Here is a 14013-nt window from a genome sequence, read left to right on the forward strand (position 1 = left end):
CATCTTGTTTACGTTATATACTAATGAGTGTGTGTCATGTCAGGATAACAACTTTTTAATCAAATTCTCAGATGATACAGCAATATTGAGTTTACTGCACAAGAACACCACACCTCTGCAGTATTTTGATGAAGTTTCGAGGTTTGTTGGATGGTGTGATATCAATTCCTTGATTTTAAATGGAAAAAAGACTGTTGAGATGATCTTCGACCCCAGATCTGTGGGGGACCATAGCCCTGTAATAATACATGGAAATATTATTGAACAGGTTTCATCATATAAATACTTGGGCGTTTATATTGACAGTTCATTATGTTGGTCCTCCCGCATTGACAGTTTGTGTTCTAGATTGCAGAAAAGGCTATATTTTTTGCGAAGATTAAAAATATTTGGGGTAAATCAGAAGATTTTATTTTTGTTTTATCAGTCTGTTTGTGAGAGTTTGATAAGATATGGAATAACAGTATGATATGGAAACCTGACTGTCCAATCAAAATCAAAACTTGTACGACTTGTACACACGGCTCTAAAAATTGTTGGGTGTGACGAGAAACGATCTATACAGGAGCTGTATGAGATATCTATTTTAAGACAAGCTAAGAAAATTGTTGCTGATGACACACATATTTTACGTGAGGATTTTAAGATGTTACCCTCTGGGAGACGATTGAGGATTTTGAAGTGCAAATCAAATCGCTACAAAAATTATTTTGTGCCAACTGCAGTCAAACTATTTAATAGGGAATTGCTTAAATGAAAGAACAGGTTGGGTGTTGTTGGTTTATCTGGCTTGTGGTTATTAGTAAATTATTATGTTTGTACTGTTCATGTGAGTTTAATGTTGTACTGGCTTTGTCATGGTTGTCCAAGATGAATTTCCTAGCAATGGTACAATAAAGTATATTCAGTTCAATATTTCTACAGTCAACTGTGGTGATAGTACTGCGATTAATACTTGTTTTGGTGTTTGTTTGTTTTTTTGTTTTGGTTTTTTATCCTCTTTTCTTTATTTGTTCCTCCTTTTCTTTATGTTCTTAAAAATCTATCTTAACAGTCAACTTTTTTTTCTCTTCTCATAGATGACATTGGATGTATTGTTGATGCATTATGTGTTGTATGCAAAGTTGTATTTCATTAATGTCATCTCTGACTTCTTTACAAAAAAAAGCAGTCAGTAACGTTTCTTGGTAGCATTTGTCGGTGTATTACTGAGTGCAAATAAAGGTGACAGTCACAATGGACCCGGTTTCTGACCTGGAGCTTCACAGGCAAGTCCTTTTGACGTGGTGTTTGATTTTCTGCACTCCTTTTTTAATTGGAATAATAATATCACGCATCAAAAAAAGTGTTTTAAACATTGGTTTGAGTCTGATATTGTCATGCTGTATAATGGAAACACTCGCTGGAAGCAGGGCTTAAAGACTCTTTTGCTCTCTCTGATGTGCACAAATATGTGCCAGTTTTAAATGACCGTTCTGCAGAGAATTCATCATGGTATTGATGATTTTACACACAATTTAAACATTTACAGGTGCACTTTTCTGTTTATTCAAATAATATCATGTAAATACATTCAAACTAGAAGTAACATGACAATGGCAGAGTCTTGGCTAATCTTTTTTATAATTCTGCTCTACATGTTTTCAGATATGATGGAGACATAGGCTTCCACTTCACTCAGAATGTCATTGTAGGAGTCACAGAGCGGCCTCAGAACAGACAGGGCTTCTTCCACTAACTGTACGGCTTCATCCAGGCTCTTTTCTCCTGATCCACACAGAAGCTCAGTGATTCTTGCGCTGCTCTGCACTAGATCTCCCAGAGCAAGTGACAGCACAGGCTGAGGATCGTTCTGTTTCACTGGAGGCATGACACTCCCCAGAACACTGTTTGCCAGTCGAATGGTGACTACAGGACCGCAGACGTTCCCCAAGAGTCCCATGGTCTTCTGATGCAGATCCTTTATCAGCTCAGCCTTGTCCTTCAGAGACATTCCAGAGAAAGTAATCTGGTTATAAAGATCAGGTTTCTCCTTTTGGACATGTTTGTTCTCCTTCTCAGAAACGTCCAGGATCTGGAACATAACATCTCTTACCCTGGCAAAGTTTTCCTCAATGCTTTCCCTTTCATTTGCTTTGACTGCAGGAGAAGGGCTTTGATTCAGGTGAGTGTTGAGTATCTCTAACAGTCTGTTGGTGATGTTGAAGTATTTGAGCACATAGTGGTGGAGGGTCTGCGTGGACCTTATCAGTTCTTCTTTCTTGAGCTCGTCTTGCCCGCCGAAGAACATGGACAGATTTCTGATGCGACACAGCATTCTGATGCCTTCTGTTGGTCAAGAGGAAAGCACTTGCATTTAGCAGCACATTAACACAACATTTATCTGTTGCTTCCTGAATACAGCACACCATCTTATGTTAACTACTGCTTTAAAGACACTTTGATTAAAAGTTGTTTGAAAGCAAAATGGTTTTGAACTTCTGCAGTGAAAATAAGTTTCATTTTAAACAGAAAAAACAAGGAGTCTTTGTTTAATTTCTGTAAACAGTTTATTTCATTGAATTCAGAGAGACTGTAGCAGACAGATATAGATACAGCATTTAACAAACACCTGCAAGATATGAATGCATGTCTTTTATCTGAATATATAAAATATAACACTCATGACAAAAATACAACTACAGTGGTGAAATTGGAAAAACTTGCATATTTTGCTCATGGCACGCTTTTTAACATAACTGAAACAGGGATCTTTCTACATTTTCTGTTCATAGTTTAATGTCTTATTTGTCTTACTGTTCAGAAATATCTAATCAAAAAACAACACAAAACTGCCAGAGAATAAGAAAAGCCATGTATCACTTGTTAATGATTACTCAGATACGACTGTGGAGGTTACTGTTGTCTTATTGACTCCTCTCAAGTCTTAACCTGACATCCGTTATGCTGTCCTGATATTTTTCAGACACTGGCCTGAATTCTTTCAAAACCTCGTCATACTCTTTCAGGGCTCTCTCAAGTTCATCACACTCCATTGCTCCTAGAATGGCACTAATAATCATATCAATCCCTGCAAATAACAACCCAACTACTACTGTGGCTAAAGCTGTTGTTTTAATTAAACCAAATGTCAATCTCATGTTTGTCAGAATTCTTTCATTTTTAATTAGCCAACCAACTGCAAGAACGGCAGCAGAGCCCCCGACACCACAAACTGGACGAATATATCCTGAGACTCGATGATAGTCACGAGCAGAGAGAGACATGTTCTTAAGTTTCTTATAAAGTGTCGGTTCCAGCATCGCCTTCAGCTTCTCGTCAATCTTCTCCACTTCTGCCTGGATCTCACGTATGCGTTCAATGATGACGTCACAGTTCTCCTTCACGGTTGCTTTCTCGTTCAGCTTGATCGGCCTGAAGGACAAGCCTAAGTGCTCCTTGAGAGCCTCAATGAGTTGGTTGGTGGCTCTGAAGTTGTTTTTCATTAATTCTTGAATCTCTTGACTTTTGCGGATAAGCCTTTCCCTTTTTTCGGGGTTTCCAGGGAAGAAGATATCACTCCAAGACATTTTTCTTTATATTAGGGTCTTGAAATAAAAAGAGAAACAGTTATTTAGGAATTTCACCAAACACTGGCATGTTATTGTGATAAATATCAATTAATAAGACTCATAAGAAGAATTAAAAAGACTCCAGTACTACAGGGATCAATGGGGCTAGAATACATACTGTTACTTTTGGAGTAAAATAGCCCAAGCTTTAAAAGATTTATTTTAAACGAAAAAATTGTCAATCTATTTGATAATTCATAGCCAAGGTTTATTTGTTTGTACCTTTAAATTTTTCTTTTATTATTTGTTGTATTTTTTTCTCTTTCCATCCTTCTTTGTTTGTATATTTTTTTGCTGTTATTCTGTCTTTGTAATCTGTTAGAATTTTCGAATAAAACATTTTAATCAAAAAATAAATAAATAAGGGCTAGGTTTACTAAACAGGGCAATTCTCAAAAAGTGCAGATGGGTGTGAAAATTTCTGCCGGTGATATACTGACAAGGCGCGCACATACATAGAACACACATGCAAAATCTCAGTTCCATAATGACCAACAAGTCATGAATTGAGAAATTAACTTTTTCTTGAGCTTTTGATATATAAGAGTTAATCGTACTGTAAGAATATCCTGTAAGTTTAAGAACTGAAAACTTCATTGTTAGTCCAATAAAAGCTTTCATTGACACCAGACCCAGAGAACGACTGATCCTGGAATGTGTCTATAGATAGATGAAACTTAGCCTCCACAGAAGAAATCAATGCTTACTTCATCGTTATAGTGTTAGCCCCGCCCACTGGTGTGTTAGTGAGATGAGGAGGAGAGAAGAGCGATACAGGACTAAAATAACATTACCTTTCAAAGGATCCTAATGCAGGAATATGGTTATTTATTTTCAACAATGTGAATGTCTCAGTTGAGCTTTATTTATTTGTATTCGGTTCATTTCACTGTAGATTCTTTGGTAAATCAATCGCATTTCGGCGCAAACAGACTTTTACGATATGGACTCGACAGTAATGCAACAACATGTCAGTAACTGTGTTCATTCTAATGCCTGATCTGATATTAATGATTCATGTACAGTCAGATGATCTTTGTCTGTGTGTCAGTAAATCAAACCAGTGACTAAACGCTCAACTTCACCTTGTTTCTCTTAGTAGGATGAAAATAATCTGTTATTTAAATGGTGATTAAATTATATAAAGAAAGCGACCAAAGAACGCTCCCTTTACAATCACTGGAGCTGTTAATCAAACAGCATGAGTTTATCAGTGACTGAATTCTGGACTCACGCCAAAAAACTCCTGTTTTATTCAACAAATCTCTTAGTTACATCGAGTTTGCACTGTTAGTTATGATGAAAACATTCATTAGTGTGCAGAAACTGAGTTGCAATGACTACAATGACCATCAATGACTACAATGTTCATCACTGCAACCTTCCATGCCATTATCTAAATATAATACCATAGATCTAAATGTAATGCAACACTTTTCATAATTAGTCAACCTTGAGAGCTATAATAGTAAAATCGTGCTAAAAGTTTTTGATAGAGTAATAATTAGGTATTTCATATGCAAAGATGTCAGCCAATCACAGCAGTGGGCGTTTACACTGAAGTTTCACAGCAGACACGCCCCTTAAAACAGAGCGTTCAAATCAGAGGATAAAATCGAGCCCGATCACACAAAAACACGCCATAAAGTGCGTATCATATGCACACGAAAATCTGCGTACCATACGCACGCCAAAACTCATTTTGGCGTATATATTCTACGAGATTACAAACTCGTACTATTGATACGTATTCTCATGTGATCGTGTTGATAAAATCAGAGTAGAAAAATGTCTTTTATTTCTAACTTATAACCATTTTGGATGTAAAAAGCATTCTAACATTATAAGTGCATCCCAGGAAACATTATAAAACAATGAAGTTCATGACCCCTTTAAGACATGCTTTTTCTGGGCATTAAATAATGGTGCAAATCTGACCCCAAGACTCCATGCATGGACACATTAACCATACGGACAACTGCGCATCACACAAGGAATGTAATGCGTTCTCAAATATCTTTCTAGCGACAATCTGATATCAGTGGATGTTCACTCTATCTTTCCACACAATATGAATAACACATTATCATTTTTTTTTTCCTTTTACACTAACAGAGAGCTAACCCTTACCCCAAAAGAGCCACAGAGTTTAGTTCCAACCCTGCTCCAAAACACATACCTGCCATTTTCAAATAAGCCTGAAGGACTTGATTAGTTGGGTCAGGTGTGTTTAATTAGAGTTGATGTTGATCTCTGCAGGACTGTGGATCTCCATTAACAGAGTTTCACTGAGGTGAAAATGCTTCGATCATGAATGTGTAAACTGCACTTTCATGTACTTTGCAGCAGGTGGCACACAAGAAACAGGGCAGTGTGTGGACAAGTGAGGTCTGCTTTACATTCAAAACCCTTACAAAATTATATAGACAATAATAGTGTTTATTGGAAAGAAGTGTAACACTTTAGTTTATGGTCCAATTCTTACTATTTTACATCAGCTATTTATTAATAATTGTAAATACCATATTAATGTCTTATTCTGTATCCCCTAATACCCAATACCTAACCTAACCCCTTAACAACTACCTACTAACCATTAATAAACAGTAATTAGGAGTTTGAGGCAAAGTCATACTTAATAATGAGGATTGGACCCTATTCTAAAGTGTGACCTCTTGTTGTCCTGTATCAAAAAAAATAAATAAATAAGACGAGTGAATAAAGTGAAAATACGAGTGAAGCAGCTGAAAATAACAACTCAAAAAAAAAAAAAAATGGACCCACTTTATATTAAGTGGCCTTAACTACTATGCAATTACATTTAAATTTATAATTTGATACAAATGCACTTATTGTGTACATGCATGTTTTTACATCGTACTTATATTTTAAAAACAACAACTGCATGTAATTAAATCTGTAATTAATTTCTGTAATTACATTTATAATTACACTGTTGACCCATCCCTTTACCCTTACCCCTACCCTTAAACCTACCCATACCACCAAAGCTCTCCCTAACCTTACCCGGACCCCACCTCAATAGCTGCAAATGTGTTTTGCAATTCAATATGAACCCAATAAGTACATTGTACTTATTTTTGATGTAAGTACATAGTAGTTAAGGCCACTTAATATAAAGTGGGACCATAAAATTTTCTGACTTTGAAGTGGTTAATGGTTTGGATTTATAGGATGTCAATAATCTGATAGCATTGCAATATCAAACTTGATGAAAGAAACCTATTAGTGGATAGTTGTTTGTGATTGGCTAGTTTTAGTGAATTGCAAGTGCCAACAGAGGCATTACATACAATAAGGTGAATGCAGACATTGTTTACAAAAAAAAAAAAAAATGTTTTTGACCAAGTCTGACTCATATTTCAGGACAGTCATTGTTGAAGCATTTCAGTCAGTTGAAAATCTTTGGTGTTTTAAGCTCAAAACACTGTTTGGCTTTACAGTACATGACTATGTCATACATGATTTGTATGCATTGTAACATGTATGTAATTTTCACAGATTACAATGAAGAGGTAATGATTGAGGCACAGACCTCAAAACCTAGTGTGTTTGGTAACACTTCAGCATGGGGAAAACATATTCACTATTAATTATGACTTTTGCCTCAAGAAACTGCTAATTACTGCTTATTAATAGTTAGTAAGGTAGTAAAGTTTAGGTATGGGTTAGGATTAAGAGATGTAGAATAAGGCATTATTGTGTGCTTTTTGCTTTATATGTACTAATAAACAGACAATATGCAAGCTAATAAACAATTAGTTAAAAGTATGAATTGTTCCCCATACTTGAAAAATGTACACTTCCATTGTAACGAAGGCGGGACTCAGGTAGGGATCCAAATGCAAAGCTTTATCTACAGTGAGCGTTGTCATACAGGCAGGGTCAAACGGGAGCAAACGGGAACAACAAGGAACAGGCAGAATCGTAGTCAGGGTGCAGGCGATGGTCAGGACAGGCAGCAACGGGTCAACAAACAGGAAACAGGCAGGAACGGTAACACAGGACAGGCAGACAGGATATAACGCTTGGTAATGCAACACAGGGAAAACAAGACCTAGCAGTGAGGTGGTGTGTGTATGAGTCTTTTATAGTCCGTGTAATGAGCTGCAGCTGGGTGTGGTGATTAGTGATTAGTGTGAAGTGTGTGCAGGTGAGTGGCAGAGAGGATGATGGGAGATGTAGTCCGGGAACTGACAGGAACAGACGGTGATCATGACATCCATAATGTACTTAAAGTGCTTTATTTTCATGCACAAATTTTGTACTAAAAATTCTTCTTTAGTACTTCTTAAAGGTGCCCTAGAATTAAATATTGAATTTATATCGGCTTAGTTAAATAACAAGAGTTCAGTACATGGAAAAGACATACACTGAGTTTCAAACTCCATTGTTTCCTCCTTCTTATATAAATCTCATTTGTTTAAAAGACCTCCGAAGAACAGGCAAATCTCAACATAACACAGACTGTTACGTAACAGTCGGGGTGTACGCCCCCAATATTTGCATATGCCAGCCCATGATCGAGGCATTACACAAGGGCAAAATGTCTGGATGTGTATAGCTGAATCATCAGACTAGGTAAGCAAGCAAGAACAATAGCGAAAAATGGCAGATGGAGCAATAATAACTGACATGATCCATGATAACATGATATTTTTAGTGATATTTGTGAATTGTCTTTCTAAATGTTTCGTTAGCATGTTGCTAATGTACTGTTAAATGTGGTTAAAGTTACCATCGTTTCTTACTGTATTCACAGAGACAAGAGAGCCGTCGCTATTTTCATTTTTAAACACTTGCAGTCTGTATAATTCATAAACACAACTTCATTCTTTATAAATCTCTCAAACAGGGTGTAATGTTAGCTTTAGCCACGCAGCACAGCCTCAAACTCATTCAGAATCAAATGTAAACATCCAAATAAATACTATACTCACATGATCCTATCCATGCACGCAGCATGCATGACGAACATCTTGTAAAGATCCATTTTGAGGGTTATATTAGCTGTGTGAACTTTGTGTTTGCTGTTTAAGGCAAGCGTGAGCTCCGGGGTTGGGGAGCACGAGATTTAAAGGGGCCGCAACCTATATATCGGTGCATAGTTAATGATGCCCCAAAATAGGCAGTTAAAAAAATGAATTAAAAAAAATCTATGGGGTATTTTGAGCTGAAACTTCACAGACACATTCAGGGGACACCTTAGACTTATATTACATCTTTTAAAAAGAAGTTCTAGGGCACCTTTAATATAATCTTAAGAACGTCCAAGAATCTTCGAAGAAGTGTGCTATTTTGAGAACCCATGAATGTGGTGCTCTTGAACCTATCTAGTGTGTTCAAGTGGTAACTAAATACTTTTTTTAAATACAAAAATAGTATATTAAAAGCACATTTTAGTTCATATTCATGGGGTCTCAAAATAGCACAGTTGAGTACACTTAGATGTTCTTAAGATTGTCTTAAGAAGTACTAAAAAAGAATTTTAGTATATTAAGTACAAAATTACTGTGTGAAAATAGAGCACTTTAAGTACATTATGGAAGCATACTTTTTTTTTTCATCTCCAGGCTGCATTGGTCCTGCTTTATATGTTCTATTAACTTTGCTTTAGATATAGAATATATTTAAATCTGTCTTGTAACAAAAAAACGGAAAAAAAGGAAAAATGTTTGTGGTTAGCACTGGTAGACTTCACACACCTATGCATTTGATTAAATCCTAATGAATCTACACATTGTAAAGCATTCAACACTGATGTAATCATTAAACCATCATATTGTTTTATGTCCAATCCTGCGATAAGACCTGCATTCACATCTATAAAAGACCATAACCACTGTAGTCTCCAAATATCTGTTCTGCTGCACAGCCAGAGAGTGTTACTTACTGCAGTGTGCTGTTCTCAGCTTTAAAACACTTGATTTCAAGTAGGATAAAAATGAACTCAAATGCTATAAATAAATTTGTTCTTGCCTACCTGTTTTTATTTTCAAGGTCTGAAGTTTGTCTGAGGTGATTGTGATGTCTGCTGGAGGAAGATTCAGATCCTTTAGCTGCAGCTGCTTTACTGAACAGAAAGAAGCTGCTGCAAAGCTTTTATATTGCAACATTTTCAATATCACTTTCAGGATGACTGTTAATTAGAAACTGAAACTGATTTAGCTCACAAGAAGAAATTTGATTTTGCACATTCCTGCCCCTTACTGTCCATGACAAGAACTGTATATAAATAGATATCCAGTATGAAAGACGATGCTTCCAGCACAGCTCATGCACATTCTTACTCGCTGATAAACTGTAACTGGCCTGTGCAGGGGCAAAGAAGAGCAAACACCTGTTACAAGAACATACAGAGTTTTTCAGAAACTGAAAATGAAAGTAAGTAAACATCTTATGTAATTCTAGGGGGAGCGGGGACCAAGATCATCCTCATGACCCAAAAACATACCTGATATTTCTGCAGCAAAACTCTAAACTGACCCTGCTCTGAACTGGACAAAACCGGTAAATCAAGGGACTCAATCTGTTGGGACAAGGAAGGACCCCCTCCACACTATGGGACTGGACTGTGGAAACTACTGACTTATCTTCAACGACTCCCGCCGGCAAACTGACTATATGAACCTCCTTTAAATTACCCACCATAGTTGTAGGGTGAACGTCACATCCACTGTGCCAGCGTTCACCACAAGAACATAAATTACCTAGAATTATACACTTACCAAAGCACAACTTTGAAGATGATCCTGACCCCATGGTTCAAAATATTGAAAACAACTGTTGACACCACTGAACCTGTATCCACTAAGCAGGACAACCACATGGACATGAGGAGATCAAAAGGGAAACTGAGCTATGTGCGCCTACCTTACTTGAGTCAATTTCTTCCCCACCCAGGCTGTGACTCCACAACCTGGTGGGAACTAGTTTTCTGATGGAACTTTTGTTGATGTCGCAGCATTTCTCTCAATTCGCCCAACTTTGACTGCTGTGACGACCTAGCAATTCCCTAGTACTTAATATTAAATGCCATATGCTAGTGGATCTGACTGACTATGTCCACCCCCATCCCCCCCAGGCATCCCCTCTTGTTCCCATCAAACTGCTTCACCATGAACCTCTAATAATGTAGCAGTAGGCTGGCCACAAACCAACTGCACTCAAGGCACTATCAGCATGATGCACGACAAATTGGTCCCGGAACAAGGTTTCTGCATTAGGGATAACATACGGCACCCAGTTCATAACCCTTTCCAAAAGGCCCATAAGTGCAAGAGAAAATTCTAACAGTCTCAGGTGGCACCTTGAAGCGACCTTAAATAATATGACATTTAGCCCCTGGAATGCGAATTTTACCAGGGAACCCAACCAAAAACACGGATTTTACTGCCCGGAACACAATTTTTACTGGGGGACCCCTCTGAAATGTGAATGGGTTAGTTTTGAGTAGCAATTGGGTGGGTTTTGTTGTGAAAACCTGGCAACGCTTACTATAACGTTACAAGCCCTTGTAAAATCTATAGATGAAATTCAAACATAATCTTCATACAGTAATTACACTATATTGCCAAAAGTATTGGGACACTCCTCCAAATCATTGAATTCAGGTGTTTCAATCACTTCCATGGCCACAGGTGTATAAAATCAAGCACATAGGCATGCAGACTGCTTCTACAAACATTTGTGAACGAATGGGTCACTCTCAAGAGCTCAGTGAATTCAAACTTTCTGCAGAGTCAATAGCTACAGACCTCCAAACTTCGTGTGGCTTTCAGATTAGCTCAAGAACAGTACGTAGAGAGCTTCATGGAATGGGTTTCCATTCCCGAGCAGCTGCATCCAAGCCTTACATCATCAAGTGCAATGCAAAGCGTCGGATGCAGTGGTGTAAAGCACGCCGTCACTGGACTCTAGAGAGGAGATGTGTTCTCTGGAGTGACCAATCACGTTTCTCTGTCTGGCAATCTGATGGACGAGTCTGGATTTGGCGGTTGCCTGACTGCATTGTGCCAAGTGTAAAGTTTGGTGGAGGGAGATTATGATGTGGGGTTGTTTTTCAGAGGTTGGGCTTGAACCCTTAGTTCCAGTGAAAGGAACTCTTAATGCTTCAGCATACCAAGACATTTTGGACAATTTCATGCTCTCAACTTTATGGGAACAGTTTGGGGATGGCCCCTTCCTGTTCCAACATGACTGCGCACCAGTGCACAAAGCAAGGTCCATAAAGACATGAATGAGTGAGTTTGGTGTGGAGGAACTTGACTGTCCTGCACAGAGTCCTGACCTCAACCCGACAGAACACCTTTGGGATGAATTAGAGCAGAGACTGTGAGCCAGACCTTCTCGCCAACATCAGTGCCTGACCTCACAAATGTGCTTCTAGAAGAATGGTCAAAAATTCCCATAAACACACTCCTAAACCTTTTGGAAAGTCTTCCCAGAAGAAGCTGAAGCTGTTATAGCTGCAAAGGGTGGGCCAACTCCATATCAAACCCTACGGATTAAGAATGGGATGTCATTAAAGTTCATGTGCACGTAAAGGCAGGCGTCCCAAAACTTTTGGCAATTTAGTGTAAATGTACACAACTTACGGCATATAAGAAAACAGATATTTAGCTATAATGAAAACATAATACAGAAATCCTATCTTCTGATCTATTGTGAAAGATTGTAATTTGTAAATGCTGTTTTTTTCCACCACTAGCAGATGACACTTTACATTTTTGTTTGTTTGTTTTTGTACAGTTTTAGATGAAGACTGCTCTCTGAGTGTGGCCAAACATGCAGCACTCATATGAATTAATGAAAACATAGACAAATATATCATAAAAGAATTAAACTCCTTCTACATGACAGTGTTTAAAGTAAGCGTATCCATGCAGTAGCACAATATCTTAAAGCAGTGTTTCTGTAATATGAGCTCATGTGCCTGTTGTCAGTCCATCAGTTCAGTCATCCATCTTTTTCAGGCTGTCAGAGAGATGTTTGTGAGGCCGTGCTCTTCATCTCTCCTTTCACAGGCACTTCAAAAGAGCACAGCTTTTGTTTCACTGGGCTTTTCAGATGGACCTTAGAGAAGCAGAAGAAAAGCAGCATTCGAGGAAGAGGAGCAGACAAAACTAACAGCAGGTCCTGCAGCTTTTTGACTTCATTCTCCACAACGATGGACTTTTCCAGTCATTCCTGATCTACTGGATAAGGATTAAAGACAGGGATTTTACTCACAATTTCTAACCTATAAAAAATCTTGACATAACTAGAAAAATATATTCATTATAAAATGCCCATGGGGCTTCAGTAAAGGGTCTGTTCAGCCAAAAAACTAATCATGAAAAAATTATTTCATTCCAAACCTCTATGATTTTCATTCATCTGCTGAACATAAGCGAAGATATTTTGATGAATGTTGGTAAACAAACAGTTTTGGTTCCCATTGACTCCCATTATGTGGACAAAAAAGTATAATGGATATCAAATGGGAAATGAAACTGTTTGATTACCAACATTCTTCAAAATATCTTTTATGTTAAAAAGAAAGTCAAATGGTTTTGGAACGACAGGGGAGTAAATGATGACAGAATGATCAGTTTTGGGTGAACAGACCCTTTAATTTACATGACAATTAGGCTTCCTCATTTACCCAAGGGTCTTCCAGTCAGTGATGAACAATGACACTATTGTCTTTCTAGAGCTGCTTTACAGCAGAACTGAATTCTGTTTACAGCGCTGATCATTATTTTCCTGTTTATTACTGTGAAGCTGCTTTGAAACAATCTGTACTGAATAAAGTGCCATAGAATACAGCTGACTTGACAGTGGGATCCTGAGACCCCGGTTATAAAAGGCACAAATGATCAGATTTGATCCTTAATTCCATAGAGTTCATCCTACATCAAAAGTGAGGAACAAATTAGGCAAATAAAGGCAAAAACTAGCATGAAAATGAAATGTTTTTATGTCTATGGCTTTTTGAGCTTATATATACCAATAATGAATTTCATGAATTTCACCAATAATGAATCATTTTTTTGTTGTTGAATGATCTTCTTATATATATATAATATATATGTTTATATATATACATACATATATGTATATATATAAACATTAAATTTCTTTTTAATAAATGTTCACCTTTTGATTATTATTGTTGCCTTTAGTAATTATATGTTTGATTTTTAATTTCCAACATATTTTGGGTTCATTTTAAGCAAGCAATACAGTAATTTTTAAACAATAGTTGGTTCAAATTAAAATTTACAAACATTTAACCCAACCGCTGGGTTAAAACTTGGGTTGTTTTTAATGCAGTATTTTTTTAGAGTGTGTGTGTGTATGTATATATACACTTCTTCCTCTGAACCATTGAACCATA

General features: G+C 37.3%; 1 protein-coding gene across 1 annotated transcript; it reads right to left on the minus strand.

Annotated features, from left to right (window-relative positions):
- Positions 1-1524: 1524 nt before the first annotated feature.
- LOC125268127 lies at positions 1525-9725 on the minus strand. The gene is made up of 2 exons (XM_048190237.1): positions 9616-9725; positions 1525-2328 (listed from the first exon to the last, which is right to left on the minus strand). The coding sequence occupies exon 2, from the start codon at positions 2315-2317 to the stop codon at positions 1634-1636; it is 684 nt and encodes a 227-aa protein (XP_048046194.1). The 5' UTR covers positions 2318-2328; positions 9616-9725; the 3' UTR covers positions 1525-1633.
- Between the last annotated feature and the right edge of the window lie 4288 nt (positions 9726-14013).

The sequence above is a fragment of the Megalobrama amblycephala genome, linkage group LG5 (genome assembly GCF_018812025.1).
Source record: "Megalobrama amblycephala isolate DHTTF-2021 linkage group LG5, ASM1881202v1, whole genome shotgun sequence".
Lineage (NCBI taxonomy): Eukaryota > Metazoa > Chordata > Actinopteri > Cypriniformes > Xenocyprididae > Megalobrama > Megalobrama amblycephala.